Raw genomic sequence first — 19,993 nt, 5'->3', positions numbered from 1 at the left:
GAGTATTTTAGAATGTCAACCTAAACATCCTGTTGTATATTAAATAAGATTAAAAAATATATCTGTAAACTTTCGTTCGTGTATATTTGACTAGAGAGAAGTAAGAGAATTCGTGCGGTCAATGTATTTTTGACGAATTCGTGCGACTTTCATGCAATCAATCCACTCACATATGAATTAATCGATTCGGTTGATCTAGCGTGTGTCGTGAGAGCCGCAGCCACAGTCGGAAATACAATAAGAGATTCAATCGTAAGTTCCACATCTCTCTTATATTTCCCACCGGGGATATATACCCTATATATCGAATACAAACCAAGAACACGGCTATTGGAATTTCTTTAGCAAACCCGTGATAGAGGCAACGAAGGACGATGTGGAAAAGCACGAAGAGCAAGGATCGTTCGGACGTTTATCGGAGACACGGTGGTCGACGGGATCAGGCCTCAAATATTCTCGTCCGGGTTGCGGTAACCTGTGGCTAGCTCTCGGCTTAGATACACGGAGCTTAGATCCGCCTTGGCTTTGGTTCGAGACCCTCGCGAAGGCGATACGTCAACGTCATAATGGGGGCCATAAATCCGGCTCGCACGCGCCCAAACCTCGCACACGGAGACCGCACGCGGACCACGGTCCGCAACCGTCCATAATCCGTCCGCGTGTCCCCGCTACCTCTCTCTATGCGCCTCCAACTTAGTTTGCACGCTGACTTTGTTAGATACTGCTGTGTTCATCCATCACCGACGTCCGCCGATCGCCGATGGATATCCACGAAACCCGTCGCGTAACGTGGGAATGTTTCCAATCCCGTTTTCCAATCTCCGTGTTTCCGCCCAGTTTCTACAATTATGCTCGCTCGTGGTTACTCTGCTTTTTGCTGAGTATTAGCATTGGTGCTGAAATAGACTCGTAATAGTAAATAAAGACACGGTGAAGGATTAGAAAGATGCGTCGAGCAGTTGAAGTTGGAAAAAATTAATTCATATTCATATGTAATGAACACAGTTCTGTATTTCTGTATTTTTTATTTTTCTTCGCAAAAGAAACGTCGCACTACAGCTCCTAATCTCGACCACGATACGCATCTCACACGACGTTGTTCGATTCGATTTTCCTTGAAATTCGAATTACTTAATAATTAATTTGGTTTAGTTTATATTTCCATTGGACATTTCGTTTAATGTTTATTATAATAGATCAGGGTTCAGAAGCATCGTGTAGGTGAAGATGGTCATTAACCCACGAACTTATATTTGTTATCATCTAGAAACGGTTAGCATCAATCGTCTTATCGATGCTTTAATTTACCGTTATTAGATGATCTATAGCAGAGCGATTAAACGGCTCGTCTTTTAAATCTGATTAGCTAGATTATGTTATATAACAAGCTAGATAATAAAAACAGGCTGGCGGTCGCGCGTTAGAAACGATTTAATTCTCAACCTGGTATAGTTTTTACGTTGTCTATTGTCAATCAATTTGATTTTCCAAAGATATTTCGCGAAGTTCGCATTTAATTACCAATATCAAGTTCAGTCGGACACATTCACAGTCCAGTGCTGTGATATCGCACTTATTACCGAATACCCAGTTCCAGTCCAGTTGTTGTAACGACAAACTCAGTTATTGAATCCGCTGCCTCTACAATTCCTTATCACTTCCGCCGATCACGCGATATGAAAAAGAGAAACTTCTCTTCGTCCCTCGATCGTGTCAAGGGGGGAAAAAAAATTCCTCGAAAGTCCTCTGGTAACATCGCGTCGAGTAACCCCGAGCTTCGAGCACGCACGGTCGCCATATATTTCTCGGCGTGGTCGTGGCCATATCGCGATTCATTACACCGTGTTTAGATAATTAATAAAGCGCGGTCTATGTAAATAACGCGGCGGATATCGCGCGAGATCGGCCGAGATCCGGAAGGGGAAGTAATTTTCGTCCGGCGTGGCTCGCACGTTTCCTTGGCCGTTTTATCGTCGGACTACGAGGGCTGCGAGCGTGTTCCGTGTTTCATTCGCAATCAGCAACGGTAGCCAGCGGGCCGAACGTTGTGTGTCGTTGATGGCGGAGCGTAAGCGGTGGCAGTAACCTGAAAGTTATCGCGCGGCCAACAGGGTCGTAACGAGGACACCGCGTAGAATGCAGCTTACCGGTCGAAGGGACGACATTCTGCCGCGCTGTTATGGCCACTAAGGCTTGTTTACACTGACGTTGTCCACTGTGATAATACCGCCGCGCGCCGCAATCGCGATCATCGACACTCACCCTGACTCCAACTTACCGCGATTTCCTCCTGTTTCTTCATCCCTCCCCCTTTATTTTAATCCTAATTTCCTGATAATCACGTGTGAATTAACTTATCTAGAATCATGTTTAATCGAGAAATATTTTCCTCACTGCGTTCAATCATAATTACATTTGATATACGTAATAATTATTTTTACACGATGACGAGGTACATCATCGCGCCCGTGATATAAGTTCTGACGAGGAAAAATATATATCGTCAAGCTCGTAGTAAACAAAAGGTTGAAATATCAGAATAATACTTTATTGAAAATAAATATCAAGCATAAATGTGGAAATCAAAAGCGCACGATCCAGCACAATAATCTTGACCTCTTAGTTTACATTATTATTTTACATTATTTGTGACGTTTTTCTTTGTGAAGAGCCAAGAATCTAATAAGCAGAATGCTTTTCAATCAGTCGTGAAGGTTTAGGGGATTTTTCTGAAATAAAAGCTGTATTTTTCAAATATCTTTCTACATACATCTTTCGTACATTTTATAATAAAATGTGATCTATCCATTTATCTGCCAACTTTTTTTTTAAATATAGGATTTTACATGTAATACATCATATCCAAAATGTATAAAAAATTTTTAAAGTAATATTTTTTTGACTCGAGTTCGGATAATTCACAATAATTTCGGATTTTATCTTCATTTTCCCATGCTTTTCAACGAGTAGTTACATGGCTATGTCAGTCAAGCAACTGTGTTTTATAATAACTCGTCTCGTCCAGTGGAGTGCAATTTTAGAAGTGCAAATGACGAAATACGTCATACTCAATAGTATCGTTTACTTAACGTGACGAAAATCTCGTCATACCTGGAGCTAAAAAAGCTAATTGGAAATCAAGATGTTTGCTGATTCTAGGAACAATTGTTAATTGAATCTTGAATTAATTGAATCTTGAATTAATTGACAAATGATTCTAGGAATTAAGGATTCAGTTAAGGGACTCTTTATTCAGCTATAATCAGTATATTTTTAATTTATTTACTTTATTTACTTCGGATCAATACTGATTTTGGTACTCTTTTTATTAATTGGTAACTATCATACAATTGTGAAATTTACCATTACTTTCTGTACAGTAGTACAGAAAGTAAATCAATAGTTGCGTAAAAATTAATTTTATCTTCGAGAAATCTCTTCTTCCAACTTCATCCGGTTACTTCGATCCTATTCCGTCATGTGTTGCCTGCCTTTTGTCCTGCAAAACGAGATTTAGAATTACTTAAAATCTTTCAAACAATCCTTCGCTACCAGTTACGCAGCAATTCTATATAAGAAAAAGCTATCGTAGAAATTATTGCACAGGTCGATACGGAGGAACGTAGTCACGCGTGAAGAATGGTGTATTAGAACGAAGCGTATTTTAAAACTGTGTGAAACTATTGATACGTCAGCTTGGAACGATCAACGATACGCCGTATGCGTAGCTCGTAACCGTGTGAATATTATTTCTGTCCCGGGAGTTTTAAACCTTTTTAGTATGCAAACAGAGTCAGGTTCTCGAGGCAATATAACAGCGACGTTAAGGGTTGAAAGTCGCGAAGAATGTGTATATATATATATATATATATATATATATATATACATACATATATATGCTGATCGACCGGCTACGCAGTTACACAAGCAGTCGCTTTTTACACGCGATTTTTTAAATAAAATTGCAGTAAATAAATGCCCACAATTTTCACCTATTCACTCTTATTACCGGCAACTTTTTTTTTTTAAAGGTCTTTTAAGTTTATACTGAAACGTCATTCAGCGTATCGATGTTCAATATTCTAATAACAGAAAGAATTCGCAACTGTTATTTTCTCTTATTTCTACTTCATAATTCAAAAGTAGTCGGACAAGGTATAGCCTTAATTTCATTATAGTAAAATGAAATTCGACGAATACATTCATGTTATTACAAACCTTTTCGAGTGGCGCGGAGCGTGAAACTTCAACCACGATATTTTTTAATAAAGTAGGGAGACACACACGGATATGTCGATATATTGAGAAAAGGGAGAGGGGTGGGGAGATAGCAATTCCACAGATTTTTCGTTCCGTTGCTATTAGCATCGTGTCGGCGACATAGAGCGTTGCGATGTCAGCGCTGACAGATGCATGAAATTTTTCTAGAGTCCTTTCGAGTCTCCAGGATGCGAGTAACGGACGTCATGATTTCCCAGGGGTCGCGGGTTTCCCGTACATTTTCATACGAATGCGGTTCTACCGTGCCGTCGTCGCAGAACGTTGTAACTAGGCGACTGACCGCGGAATTTAAATACCATTATGAATATTTTTTCGCCTGGGTTGACTGGTGTCTTGCGGTACGAGAACGGAGAAAACGCCGTCCGCTCTCGATTTTCATACGAATTCTCGCTTTTATGCTCGGGGAACATCGTTCGCGTGGTCGTGAAATATGTATTCGATGCAAAGAGGATGTGTAGTCGACTGGTTTTTTTTTTTTCATTTCATTTCTTTCTTTCTTCTCTTTTTGTTTTCGTGAAAAAATGACGAACCACGTTTCACGCTACAAAATTTTCAGAGAATCCCCGTTCAACTCACGAATCAAAATTATTTAAACATCGTACAATGTCCATGCGAGAAGAGCTTCCTTCGTGATGACTGAGGAAGCCCGACTACTTCCAGTTGCTTGGATAGCCGAGCATTTTTAATAAACAGTCGATCGAAATCAATCGAAGAAAACGCGTGGCGAGTAAGGGGGATGCGAAAGACGCGAGAGAAGTTCTTGCTTGCAGGGGAGTGTCTTCTCCTCAAAGACGACGACAACGTCGACGACGAGGACGACACTTGCTGGTCGCCAAGAGCAACGTAGAAACAACCCCGTTTAGTACTCTCGGCGTGTCTGCGCCGTAGAGAGTACAGAAACGCCGAGATGGTAACGACGACGACGACGACGACGACGACGACGACATCGTCGACGACGTTAGTAGGGGCGGTAGTGGAACAGAGCAACATCGACGACGACGACGACGACGATGGTGATGGTGGTGGTGGTGGTCGTCGCGATGGTGGTGGACGAGAGATCCAAGCGAGAGAGGGTGGAAGAAGAAAGGTGAAGAGTGGGGTGGCAGGATGCGGGACGGCTGGTTACGGTGGTGTTGCGGGGTGTCGAGGGGATGGTCGAAACGGAGGGGCGCAGGAGGCAGACTCGAAGGACGGTAGGGAGGGCAAGGAGGTGGAAGAGGGTGGCCTGGGTGGTTGGTTGGTGATGCATTGCGCGAACTCCCCGCGGCGAGGTCACGTGACTCGTACCCCCGGCCTATCATTGATCGCTCCCCGGAGAAACGTCGGACACACTGTGCCCACCGAGCATTGTACCTTGCACCTTACCAGCTTTCCTACCGGCACATCCTCGCGGCGGGGACGCGCCGGAGACGTTGCGGAGACGAGGCGGAGGTATCCCAGCCGTTCCAACGGGAGCACCCTCCGGTTATCTAGCCCGCTCTCCGTGATCTTACGCTTTGTCCTTCCTTCGTTCCTCGTGGCGCCCCGGTAATGCTGCTCCTTTTCTCCAGTCCGGTCCGTTGCTCCGACACTGGCTAACCTATCGCGGTAAAAAGGGGATGATTTTCCCCGCTCTTTCCACCGGAGTGCCCTCCTGTTCGACAGGCTTTTCTGGAACTGTTGCTGGAGGAAAGAGGAAACTTTCAGTTTAGAGGTTTGTTCAGTGGGGATACACGAGGATTGAGAGATATTTTGACAACGGAGATTAAAACGGGTAGTAAACAGGGGTGGCTGCGTATTCGATGTAACAAGGATGTTTGCTCGAGTATGTTTAGAACTGCCTTTACAACCTGCTTATTAGAAGATCAAGCCTCATTTACCTTGAGCAAGCTGCACGTAATGAGTCATAATGAATTACGAGCTGCCTTGTAACGGGGAGATTTAGTGTGTACGAGCATCGCATGAGTCGTCCATGTGTTACTTGTAACTCGCTCATATATGAAACGAATATTTTCAAATCTCCGAGAGTCCGAGACCTAACACACGTTAAAATGATTTCCAAAAGAAATCCGCAGAATTTTCAAACGGAGTTCTCGAAGCGTAAGACAAAAAAAAAAAAAAGAAATTGAACTCGATGGCCGATAGTTGGCAGCGCGATTGCCAAGACCTCTCGCAACGAAACAGGTGCTACAAGCGGCAAGAAATGCGCCATATTAATTCCTCTGTGGTGGAGCAGCCTTTACACTGGAGTTCCCCATGTTCGATCGTGTTCATCGTGTAGGAAAAAGTGGTACACGTGCGGAACGGTCCGCGCGACACGAAGGTGGCTGGTTCGCTCGCAAAACCGCAGATCCGTCAGTTTGAACGCGCGTTCTTTTTAATTGATACGCGAATTCGAGGAAGCGCGAGTCGACCGGCACGTCACCCTAGTTGGCGTTACTCCCGTGTACGCCCTTTCCAAGGAAAACGGCGGAACCAGCTGCGAGTAGGACGGGGGCATTTCTCGATTATGGTAGCTCGACAAGAAGACGCGTCACTGGAAGCAATTTCTCGTGGTCTCTTCTTGTCGGCGGCCAGCATCTCGCCTTTATTTATCATTTTCCCTTGAAAGTTGAGAACGCCTGCTGCCCGATCAGTTTCCGGCATTTTCATGCTTAAACGCGCTAAAAATATGAGAGAGACGTATAGTAAAAAAGAAAAAAAATGTATACGAAGAAATTGCTACGTTCGTTTCGAATTGCTTCGTATCACGACAGACGTTTCGTGTCGTTTCCTTGTAATTAGCCCGATTTCCTCGAAAGAGCAGCGCGAAGGGAAGGAAGAGATAACTCGGAGGAGCTAGAATTAAAAGGAGGTAAAATCGAATGCAATCCGGTCCGGCTGATTGCTGTTAAAACGTACCAACGCAAATGTAAGGGATAACATTCTCGTAATAGTCCGGCGTAATAACGACCGTCGAGAGTTTGAAACTCGCGTCGCGCGAGTTGAAAGTAGTCAAACGACGCGAGCAAATCTTCCGGGCTAATTACTAAACGATATTTAATGGGCCGTAATAACGATCTCGCGTGTCTAGTAGCTGACGTGTGCCGCGTTTTCGCGTTTGTTCAACGTGCAATTATGAAAATTGCGTTTGCTTTACAGCTACCGGTGGTGATCGTTACACGTGTGAACGCCGCGGCCAGATCCTAGACGTGATTGCGCGCGCGCGCGCGCTTTATCGACGTAAATGCTGCGATAACGGTGCTGGCCGCCGTTAAATAGAGAAAAAGACGAGAAACAGCTCTAGAAAGCATGGAAGAAGTGGTGAGCAACGAGAGCGAATGAGAAAGAAGTAGGAGGAGTGGGAGGGGGAGGAGGAGCAAAATACGCTTGACTGCTGGCAATTTCTTCGCAGCGTTTTCACCGGCGTGTTTCCGCGTTCGCGATTCATCGTCTCGGGCGAGGCAAACGTTTTATTAGCGAGGGCTGCTAATTCGCAAGACTCGAGTCCGACCGTGGAAAACGTGATCACGTGATCCCGTTCGAATCACGGCCGAGCGAGATAATTAAATCTGTCAGATAATTAATAGTTTCTTCTCGTCCCACCTGGCTGAAGTATACACGTTCAAGTTATATTACATCGCGGCGAGCGATGAAAATTTATAAGAGTGTAATTTCATCGTGATTCCTCGATGATGTTCCGCCGCGACGGCCAGCGAAGAGATAAATGCCTTCTGAAACGGCCAGTACAGTTCGTTGCCCAGCGACCGACCGATTCTCAACGTATCAATTAGAGTTTGAAGAAATTACAGATTGAAGAAGTTGCGTTCCACTGTCTGGGAAAATTGTTGCCAGCGGTCTACGGCCGGGAACGCGATTGCAAAGTTTAAAGTCTCGAAGGAAACCGTAAAACAGATCGTATCACCTGTTTAATTTCCATATTTGATCGCACAGGCGTGTAACAATGCCGGGAATGATCGTTTTTTGTCCTCTCTCTTTGGAGGCGAAGTTGACTTGGCTCGAATCTTTCGTTGATCGTGCAAACGTAACGAGGAGCAAATATCGCGCGTTGAAAGAAATTACGAAGAGAATCCGATAATCGGATAAAGAGAGGAGAAACTGGAGGAGAAGCCAAAGTGTTCCTCGATGGTTTCGCGATGTCGGTCGACGAGGATCAGAATTTCCTGCGGTTCCTTTGTGATGTAAAGGGGCAAGGGAGAGAAAGAGGTGGCGAGGAAAATCCTCGGCAGCGAGGCGAGCAAGGCGTCGTCGTGGTGTCCTTTGAAATTAAGTAGTTACGCCGCCCTCAAAGGGGTGGTTCTACTTCGACCCGTTGCTCGCAGCTTGCTTCTTTCCCGCGAAAACTCTTTAAATCGTGCCGGCCTCGCCGCCTCCGGCGGCAGTTTATTAAAAGGGTGAAGTTTGAAGACGGACACCCTAGAGGCGGACCTTGCTTTTAATATATTTTGATTGATAGGATTAGCAGCCACTTAACGCGGTACCCCTCGTCCAAAGGCGAAAAGAAAGAGATCAGATTCAGGGTTTCTCGGAAGGGTTGCTCGGTATCGGCTGTCTAATTAGATTATTAATTCCTTGCACTCTGACTCGGCTCAAGTTGCAGTTCTCTTCGCGTCTGTGTGCCCGAAGTGAACGTTATATTTCAATAAATACTATCGAGATACTCGATGACAGTATCAAAGCAATAAGCTAATCAGTCTGAGCAGAATAAAGATAAAGATGAAGTAAAGAATAGCTGCGTTGTTGCCATTATATTTAAAAGATGATCGTAAAATAATCAAATTTGCAACAAAATAAAAATAATTAACAAATAATAACAAATTTCCACACGCTCTTAAGTGATCCTCCTAAGCAAGGCCATAAAAAATTAATTATCTTTCTGTTATCGTGTTTTACCTCGTTTTAATCTCGTCGCAGAATCTTCCGAAACCACCACCTGTTCCCAGACCGGTTCGATTAATCCGGTCTCTCCACGAGGCGTCATCCGCGTCGAGTTTCTCCAGATCCGACATTTCCATGCATATATACACACATATATACATGTACACATATATGTGTGTGTATGTATATATGTATACGTGTCGCATTTATACAAGTTTTTCAAGGATGCAAATGAATTCCGCCTTGCCTTTCGTAATTCCATAAATTCGTTGTTCGTCTGAACTGGCTGACAGACGGGAAGACGGGTGAAGTGGGGCGGTCGAGGGGGTGGAAAGAGGAGGGTGGGGGAGGGTTGAAACGGGGGTGGCGAGAGAGCGGACCGGATGGTGGCGACGCGATGAGAGAGGAGAGTGCGACGAGGAGAGAAAGAACTCGCGAAGGGAACGGTGGGGATGCAAGAATAATTGAAGACGAGTTCGGTCCGCGGGGTGGCGTCAGGGGTGGGTTGTTGATGGAGGCAGCACCAGATGTTATCTTCTTCCTTGGGGTGACGCCATCAACTTTTAGACAATGCGAGGACTTTTCGGCGAAATATCAAACTTCGGTCGCGTCTTGTCGTTGCCAACCTCCTTGCAACCCCCCCCCCCCCCCCTTCTTTCATCGCCTGCCTAGCTATCGCCAGCCTTCCGCTGCATTCGACACGGCGCGGCGAATCCACCGTGGCCGACGATTGTTATTAAAATGTAAATTTTCACGGAAAATTTGCTACCAATTTGCCCCAAATTTGCGTAATCGGATGCGATTTTGATAGTTGGATGGTGAATCGAATCCTTTTTCGTTCATCCCACTTTTTTTTAACGAAGCACGTATGGCGAATGCTACGAGACCTACTTGCGATTTCAATGGATGCGTGTTTTTTGACGAATGAAACACGTGGAAATCGAAATACACTCGCGAGATAAAAACCGGACTACAGGGGTGGCGAAAGGACTCGATGTCGCGCATTCTTCTTGCGTTGAACTTTTTTAACCAAAGTTAAAACTCTCTCCGTCGTATCCTCGACGATTCTGATCACCGACGGCGGGCGTAACAAGCTGTCCCAGTGGCCGTTCAGGCGCGAGTTAAAAGAGCCATCCGATTCATTGTGCCAAGAGAGGAGAGATCGGGGATGCGGAGATAGAAGCGGCGACCCTCTTTTTCTCCCCGAGGAGAAGAAGGTAGTACGGGCCAGCGATTATGGCCGTTCGAGTCGTGGAAAAGAATCGAATGATTTGATCTCGGCGCGATAAAAGGCCGAAGGTAAGCCTGCACGAGGATCGGGAAAGTGGTGGGCAAGGAGAGTTACGGGGGAGGGGAGCAGGTCGGTGAAACACGACCGCCTTCGAAAGAAAGCTTTGGGATCCAGGTAGTTCTCGACTGTCGGGAAAAGGAGACGCGGACATTTCCGATGCAAAGGCAAAAGAGTTGGAAAGAAAGAGCACGAGAAAGGGGTGGATTTCGCGTCGGGAGGGGTCAGGAGGTCTCGGGTACCTTTATCGACGCCATTCTTAGTCGTAAATTGAATCAAAAGGAGCGAAATGAGCAACCGCCTGCTACCCCCTGCTTTTCTTCGGTGTGGGCAGGAGGGGTTGAAGAAGTTGACTGGGAGACGGAGCAACGAGCGACGACGATGGCTACCACGGCGGGGGCATTTTAGCTGAAGTTAAAATGGCCCTTTAATCAATGTCCCTTCTTAACTACAAGCCATGAGATAAACGACCGGAAATGACGGTCTGATAAGAAAATTGCTTACCCGACGTCTCTCGAGAGAATTGCCTCGATTTTCCAGCATCCAGCGACGTGTACGTTCGGTCCTGACTTCGTAAATCGTTATCAAAATGGATGTCCCTCTCCTTCCACCCCCTCGCCCTCTTTTCTCCACGGTGTCCTGTCGCCACTTCGTTTCACGATTTCCAGCTCTCTCGGAATTCCACCGAGCCGTTTCTCGCGTGCCGTTTCGTCTCGCACGCAAACGAGATTTCTTGAACACCGCCGATAGTCTTATCGAGTAAAGCCGTCCCGTTGAACCTCGACTCGCCGATCTTCGATCGCTTCTTTTCCCATCATTTCTCTCTCTCTCTTTCTCTTTTTCTCTCTCCCTTGGTTCTTCGCGAGGAAAGCACGAACCGCGAGTATGACCCGGCGACGACACGTGAAAGCGTAGTACTCCTCTCCGATTTAGAATAGCTTGTTAACCGTGCAGCTCGTTGGTTACACCCTCGTTTGAACGCGGCGACTTATTGCAGATATCAATCTCTGGTATGCGAGCGGGCCTCGCATTTGCATGCACGCTGGCCTGCCTCGGCTACACGGCGACAGGTGCAGCCACTGCACTAAGATAACTCGGCATTTTTGCGCCAATTATTGGCATTTCGCAAAGTTTCGCCGGGTTGGATAAACCGGCGGCCTTAACGAGCATCGTATGGCATAATGCGTTCTCTTTGTTCGTGCGCGTCCTCCGCGTCGTTTGCGGGCGCAGCTGCCGGCGCAAGCGTCTCCTCCGGAAGACACGTAGCGACCGTTCAATTCGGCACGGCGTGCAATAACTCATGGGTGAAGGGTCAGGTCGTGTACTTGTTTAACTTATTTCGCGGCGAAACGACTCTATGACGCGGAAACGGCGTCCCCTCGTAAATCAAACACGCAGACAATGCGTGTTCTTCCTGTACATGGGACACGTATGTACGTCCCTTTTTCTTTGCGTCTCTTATCGTCCAGGTAAACTGATACTTGGCGTATCGTCCCTCGAAATTAACACTAAACAGTCCGGCACTTTATACATGCCTGTTCCTACTATTAGCGCAAGAATATTAACCCTTTGCACTCGATTGTCCCTTCTGAGGGAACATCGTACTTAGATCTAGTCAACAGCTTGGACTTTCTTCTTTTATAATTTGCTGATAATTATAACGAACGTATACATTTGGTGTTGTACGATGCGATGTATAATAATATGTCTGAACAAACGTGAAATAATATAATAACCTAGAGTGAAAGCTATAATAACCACGTAAGAACAAAAGGGTTTAAAAAAAAAAAGTTTCTCAAGACAGTCCTTAATTAATATTGATCATGTAAACTAGGCTTCTTGCTGCTTTTCACGAAAGTTGAAAAAATGGTGGAGGATATTATTTTTCCAGAAACTATTTAGGTATCATTAACTCTTGTATATTATACTTGTTTTAGCAAACCTGCAATGCACGTTGATGATTGATTTAAATTTAAAGCAATTTGAACGATATCACGTTAGAAAGACATAATTATATAAAATTTGGTAATCAGAAACGTTATAATTTTCAACTAATCAGGAAACATTATAATTTTCACGTCACAACTTTTACCACAATCAAAATCTTTAAAGTTTTTCGCGAGTTAAAATATTCGTCTCGTTTATACGTCAAAATTTCACTTTCGGTTAGACAAGTACACAGTCCAGCCCTTCTGTGAGATTATATACACCTTTGAATACCCAGAAGCCAAACTTAATAGTACGGCTAGTACAACCATGAGTAAGTTGCAATCGATCAGCTCTTTTTACGAAAGGAATACAGATAATTGTCAATTTCATACAGGCACAAAATAACTTTCGGATAACAAGAAAAAGAAATTATATCGATCAAGTTTTTTTGCGAAAGGAATACAGGTGATTGTTCAATTTCATACAAGCAACAACGCACAAAATAACTTTTGGATAACAAAAAAAAAAATTAGATTTTTTTTTAGTGAAGAGCTAAACGAACGAAAGAATGTAGAATTTTAAATCAAATTTTCAAACCGCTCATTTGACCAGGCGTTCAGTTAAAACGACAGAGGTCCGATGGCGCTCAGCGTTGACATTCATCCGTTCCGCGCAGCCGACTATCGACACACGCATCGAAACCGCGAACCGTGCAAGACCGTTCGCGTCTCTCGAATCTATCGCGACCGATAGAAACGGTTGTCGGTTGCGTATCTGGAGCAGCGTGGTCGGGTGATCCAGGCTAGACCGCGCGGCAATTATCATGCAAATGGCCGTCGGCCGTTTCGCAGCCACGAAATCGCGAGGAATTGAAATTCGTCGCTGCGAGCAGTGGAACGGCCGCGAGGGTTGTCGGCGAATTTTAATGCACGTTGAAACGTACGGTGAAAGGAAGGAAGAAAGAGAGAAACGTACCCGCGCGGATAGCCGAGACGTTTCGCGGTTGAGAAAAAGGGAGAATTGGAGGAAGAGGAAAGAAAGAAAGAGAAGAGGAAAGAGGATAGAAATGAGAGGGAAAGAGACGAGACGCGGAGGTTGGAATGGAGGAGTGTGGAAGGTGGAAGAGAGGACACGATGCTGCGAGAACGAGCGGCTCGACACGCTGTTAAGTATGGGTTTACGGCAGATACATATCGCGACGTATATATCGCGTCTCAGCTGAGGAAGTATGCGCCGTTGTCGAGGAGGTGTCGGCAGCCGACCGGGCACCGCGCGCCGAAAGATGCTTCCGATTGCTTGCACGCCGATGATTTATTTAATTACCAGCCAGGAAATGTCTCGATTTCTCTCGGCTAGATTGGAACGACGAGTTAGAATGGTACTTTGAAGATTTTATTTGCTCGTCGATTAGCAAAATGGTCCTTGTTGGCGAATGGCATCTCGTAGTGTTAGTTAACCACGAGAATTTTTCCACGAAATTCCATTTCTGTCTGTGAATTATCCACTCGATCGACAAATTCTCCTAAAATCGAGTGTATCGACGCTGTTCTTGACCAAGCTGGATATCTGTAACACTGGCCAAGAGCGCAGGTCCATAGCGCAGATAAACCACGCGTTGCATTCCCTTGAGATTTATACTTGGAAGAATGCGGCGGAGAGCAGCCTGCATCGTGAATCGAGAGGAACCATGAGAGGAACTACGAGCGAGGGAGGAAGGAAGGGGGATAAGGGTGAAGGGTTGCATCTCTGTATATACACAGCGAGCATGCGGCAGGAACAGCGACAAATATATCGAGGTATTTCAGAGGAATTGAGCCGCGCAGCTCGCGTTGCTGCGCTTTTACCGCGGGGTCACGCGAAATATGCTCGTTCCTTCTTCGACAATTTGATCCCACCGAGGAGATAGCATTGTGGTCCTGGTGAACGCGCGTGAGTATACGCTACTTCGATGCCTGGTGAACCCCGCCACGACCATGTAGTAACGGTGACCAACGCGATCCTTGTTTCCTCTCTCTCTTGTTCCCTGCCTTCGGTTCTATTTGTTTCTTCGTTCGTTGCGGATATATTTATATACCGCGACCGAGACCCATCGATAGTACCGTGTGCTTTTCCAAGTTCGTACTTAGTCGTCGGTATTCGAGCGTCCTATGTCTTTTCTCCGCTATCCGTCGCTGTATGCTTCCTTGCCTTTTTTTCTTTTTTTTATTCGTACCTCTTTCTGCGGATTTCTTTTTGTCTCTAGGATTTACGCTCTCTTTGATTTGCAACAATTAGATCCGGGTATTTTATGAGATACAATGAAAGTAAAGTTATTGCTACTAGATACCCGATATCCGAAATGATAAAACAAATATAATTTGTTGTATGATATCATTATATTATTATATGATTATTATATAATAATTATGATACGTCCACTAGAATTATGGAGGAAAAAAATATCCAAGATTGGCAAACTTTGCCAAAAAGTATTTGGCAAGTTAAAAAATATGGCAAATTAAAATGGAAAAATATTAGAATTATTGCTAGTTCAAATGGAAAATTTAGACTTATTAGTATTTTTCTTAGTACATAAAGACTAATCTAATCTTCCAAATCTAATTACTGTAACATTGTTTTATCATTTACTGCTAAATGACATGTATCGGCTATGACATAAATCTCAACTATGTATTCGGATGTCACGTTACTAATAATGTTAAAAAAGAAACAGAACTGGTCGAAGAAAACTACGAATGAAACAACGGGTTAGTGAATCGATTGCGAAACTCGAACCGTTTAACAAGTAGTTATTTCGCCAGATTTTCTCGGTAAAAACACGTCATTAGAGCAGCTGTTACACGAGCCGACCAAAGCGCATTACCTCTCAGCCTCTCTCAGATCTTCCCCCGATTCCACCGGGTTTCGAAACGACTTTCGGCGTTCCCGTGATGCTCGATTTGCCCGCGCGATTCTACGCGACGTCCGCGCATGTTTTAACACGTGTTTCACACAAAAATCCACTCGGCGATCCGACCGATAAGCGGGGCCGATCTTGCCACGGCTCGGCGGGACGCGCGGTGCCATTATACCCCCGTCGCGATTTTTCGATCCTCTTCGCTGTAAATATTCCCTGGGCACAGCCGTGCCACGATCTTTCGCGCCAGCGGATTCCAATAGGTTTCCTTCCCTTTCGTCGCCTTGCCGTTTCGGGAATGTCGTTTTCAGATCGCTATCGCGCACCTCACTTCTGCGTGAACCGAGCCTTCGGCACCGTCGTTTCGCCAATCTGCCGTTTCAGCTTACACCGCGTTGGTCGCGGTAAAAATTAGCTTTTCATGACCCCCGTAATTGCTAGTCGCCGTAATATCGGTAATTGGGCCTTTTGACGAACGAAATCGAGGTGTAAACGGTCGAATTCCACGGATTTTTGTACCGTTTTGTTCGATATTTGGAATTTTTATTCGAACGTGACTGCGAGTCAATGGATGTATAATTGAATTTCTTCTACCTTTGTACAAATTTGAACGTGAAACCTTGAGAACATTCAGTTTTTTTAAAATTTCGAGTCTGAAAATTTTAAATTCTCAAACGTTGAAATTCTCACACGATGTGACGGGCAAATTTTCAGCTTTGCGATCTGTCGAGTCGCTCGAATGGATATAGTCAAACGTACAAAAAAAAAAAAAGAAAACGAATCATCGGTTTCTGTCTCACACGATTCGTAAATTTGGGGATTTTCGAATATGGAACGACTCTCTCGCGTCCGTTCTTTCGTTCGCCAGCGAGATTTCTGGCTGCTAATGTAGCGGAGCAGCGGAATTCGCGTTACCGTAATTCAAACGGCGGCAATCTGCGATTTCTGGCGTGGCGCTTCATCATAGTTTCGCCATTAGCGTTACGCCATTTATTTCGAGGCAGAGGTTTTTCTTTTTTTTCTTTTTTTTTTTTTTTTTTTTTTTAATCCCGTTTCGTGTTCCCGCGGTTATTTTTGCAGCCACGCGCATTCAGTGCTCGCTGCTAGAGACACGTCATAAAATACACGCGTGTCGCCGTTTCAAGTGAACTCGAGCATGCAGAATCCATAAAAGTGACGAAGACACAGATTGCCAGACGGATACGTATAACCTGCCGCAATGTAACGCATCGTGCCCCCGTCTCCCCTCTTTTCGTCGTGATTTTCTCGCTTTTTCCACGTTTCCCCGTCACCCTCCTCCCTCCCCTAGCCCGATTTATTCGCTGTAACACCATCAAGTTTCAACATCAATTACGCAACCGTTCCGGCCAAACTCTTTTTTTTTTCACTTGACCACTCACTCATCGCCTGTTAGCCGCGCGAAAATTTCCATGAATTTATCCAATTCATCTTCGCTTTTATACGCGACCCAACGTGCGACCAACCGCTACAACCGCGAACACTGCGTTATGAACTAAGGTAGATGATAGACATTTTCTGCCACATACCAACCTATTGCTCGGTGTGTTTTTCACGTAATCAAAAAATTGAATTTTGATTTATAGCAGAGTTATTCAGAGATATTTATTCAGTTTGTAAATATCGAGAGCATCGAGCACTCTTTAGAAACTGAATTGATATTTAAAAGAAATTTAATTATCATTAATTGATGATTAGTAATCAGTGTCATGAATTGAATTGATATCAAAAAACGGAATGAAAACTCGTCGGCACAGTTTGAGGCTTTTCCTTCCATTGGGTTACATACTTTTGATAAAGTAAAAATTGAGAAATTATACTTTCTGTTATTACGATTCTTTCAGAAGACTCTAGAATTAATTTGGAAAATAATTAATTTAGAGTTTCTATCCTGGAGCATTTAAAAGCGTTCTTCTCGGAATGAAATTTTCAAAATCGGTATCAGAAATATTTAAAAGACTATCGAATCAATGTAGATAAAAATTTCTGGTAATAGCCAAAAGCATAAGATTATTATTTATAATTGAAGCGAAATTTTGATTCGTGCATTTTGTCTTGTTCTTTTTTTTATTACCAGGAAGAGTTGAAAATTCACGATGAAAATTACATGTTCAAGTTCGGATAGCTGTCATTTTTTTAAAAAATTGATATTTTAGATTGACTTTGTATTAGTTCGTACAATTTGACATAAAATTAAACAACTTTACCTTAGATAAAACCTGAGATTAAATGACCGTCATGTCTTTCGTATATTTATTAGAAATTTTTCGCACTTACTTATTGAACAACAAGATGTACGTATTATCTTTTTAAATGAAATATATTAGACTGTGTAAAAATTCGTTTGCCCCTCGGTGTTACAATTTTGAGAACATTTGCGATGGATAATCTACATAATCTTTCCATATTGAATAAAAAAACGTATTGTTATTTACAGTTGTAAAGAAAACGAACACTAGAAGTATTTCAAGTATAATGTGAAACTAATAATATAATATGCAATATTTAAAATATTCAAGGAATCACTTATTATCACAGAAAATATTGGAGTTATGATTGATGGTTTTAAATTCACTGAAACATTTACTCTACTATTATCATTGGAATGTTAATCGTTTCAAGAAAGGCGCCTTTTACAGATAATAATTATTCAAAGAACACAAAAATACGCGCATTACATGCATGCAATATTTTAATATTATAAAAAAATGAAATTTATATAAAGAATAATCAGTTGCACAATATTCATCACCGATGGTGCGAACGAATTTGTTACACAACCTGACTTTCCTTATTTTGCGACTTCAACAGTACGTAACTCACTGAGAATTTTCTCAAACTTACAATCTTAATTAATTTGCCTCTTTCGTTTCAATTTCAAAGCGAACAAATTTCCGAATGTTTTCGCCCGAAACGTTCATTAAACAATTTTCTCAATAACTAATTTTCACGTTTGCTCTTAGATCGGAAGCACGTGGTTCGCGGACCAAGGCATAAACAGGGCCGCGTGGGCGCGTCTATGTGATATAATGTCACGTTGGTACGCTACTGGCCGGGATAATACAGCTACACGAAGATATTATAGGCAGGCAAGCGGTACGATCGCGCCTCGATGAGAAGTGGGTTGTTAGGTACGCACGGACAACCCGCCATAATTCACCGGCGACCCGCGAATTATGGAGTGGTTTGCTCCGGTGTTGCACGACCGGACGACCGACGCGCACCTGGAAAACGACCGACGCGACCTGCTCGGTTCGAGATCCGAGATTCAGCCTCGATCGTTTCTCATCGCGGTACTTAACTCGTCCAGAAAATATCGTCCGTCTCTTGGACTGCTTTATTAGCAGCCACCGGCGACACGACGAACGAGTGTCGTTGGAAATTGTTCGTGAAACCTGTCCGATATTACGACGGATCGCCAGGGATCGATAAGATTAAGGTACACCAATTGCGCGATTCGGCGTTAACTTTTGTGTAATTAAACTATATACCGTTATTGAGTTGAGGACTTGATGCTCGTGCGTTCGTTTCACGCACCGCCATCATTTTGTGGGCAGATGTCGAAGAATATCGGAACAAGAAAATTAGCATTCAGCGTGTTCTCTGCGAGCATCTGTATCTTCGTTCCTACTTGACCATTCGATAAGTATCGGGTGAAACACCAGACAATATTTCTGCCGAGTTCTCACGTAATGCTTGTAGTAGGCGAATGTAGTCGGCTGTCATTGATCAATCGATACCTATAACTTATCTCGATTCGTATCTTTCATCGAATTTTCCAATTATTTGCAAGTTGCGCAATAGAGCAAGCGTGTCAATAAACGATAGCAACTCTTTCATCGGATGCTGTATCTCTCGAAAGTTCCAACTGGAAGTGTATAAAGCTCGAGTCTTTGAAGCTTCAAGACTCAACTTTAAAAGCTGAGTCTTTAAGATTAATTTTTTACGAACTTTCAAGACCAAAGCTTTAAAACTTGGATCTCGAAGCTCCTAAAATTCGTGGGTAATATACTGAACGATCATCGATATACAATGACGAGCAAAACTGAACACGCATATAGAATTTTGACATAAATAATATTTGATCAAGTATTTTATTCAGATATTCACGTGCACGTAAGAACATTGAAAAATTTTATTTATGACTAAATCCATCGCGGTCTTGAAGATTCACCTCTAAAACGATTCCTTTTATTAAATTTTGAAGATTAAGGTTAATCGACAAAAATTCAAGAAATTCTAATATTTTGTCATTTAATGTTCAGAGTTCAATAAAATGGCAAAAGAAAATCGTACAGTTTTAAAGGGTCAAGTTATAAAGAGGAGATTTCAATTTTTAAGATTATGGAGAATTTAGTAATGAGAGAAATTTTTTAACGTTTCTAGATTTTCTACAATTTTCCACTCATTACGCGAGGTAAAAATGTTTTTGAAAAAGAAAAACGGAAACTTAGAATAGTCAAAGTAGAAGACGCTTTGAAGTGGGACCAAGTAAATTGTTGTATGATTTTCTTTTACGAGACTATAACAATTTAAAAAGTGCTTCTTACTGTATGTGACATCTGACAGTCTACGATAATATTTGCATACAATCTAGACAGCTTGAGTCTCTCAAGCATTGGGGAATTCAGCTGGAGCCTTTGCAAGCTCAATGCTTGAATATTCGAAGTTCAGCGCTAGAACTACCGATGACTGAAGCATAAAATTTCCATCAGAAACATTAA

The 19,993-nt window shown here is 43.4% G+C and overlaps 1 protein-coding gene across 6 annotated transcripts in view; it reads right to left on the bottom strand.

Moving 5' to 3' along the window:
* Window positions 1-3,300: 3,300 nt before the first annotated feature.
* The window catches only part of LOC122535706, a 64,444-nt gene continuing 47,751 nt past the window's right edge, over window positions 3,301-19,993 (bottom strand). For 3 of the 6 annotated variants that reach the window (XM_043667457.1, XM_043667455.1, XM_043667456.1), the window contains exons 3-4: window positions 5,635-5,943; window positions 3,301-3,499 (exon numbers count right to left, since the gene is read on the bottom strand). In XM_043667457.1, coding sequence (XP_043523392.1) covers window positions 3,458-3,499; window positions 5,635-5,943 — 351 coding nt within the window. In that variant the 3' untranslated portion in view covers window positions 3,301-3,457. Of the gene's footprint in view, window positions 3,500-5,634; window positions 5,944-10,930; window positions 14,688-19,993 lie in introns of those variants that run through there. The other 3 variants (XR_006308237.1, XM_043667458.1, XR_006308236.1) reach the window with 2 other exon arrangements.

This window comes from Frieseomelitta varia, unplaced genomic scaffold (assembly GCF_011392965.1).
Source record: "Frieseomelitta varia isolate USP_RPSP 00005682 unplaced genomic scaffold, Fvar_1.2 scaffold_757, whole genome shotgun sequence".
Lineage (NCBI taxonomy): Eukaryota > Metazoa > Arthropoda > Insecta > Hymenoptera > Apidae > Frieseomelitta > Frieseomelitta varia.
This window is presented reverse-complemented; position numbering and strand designations above follow the sequence as displayed.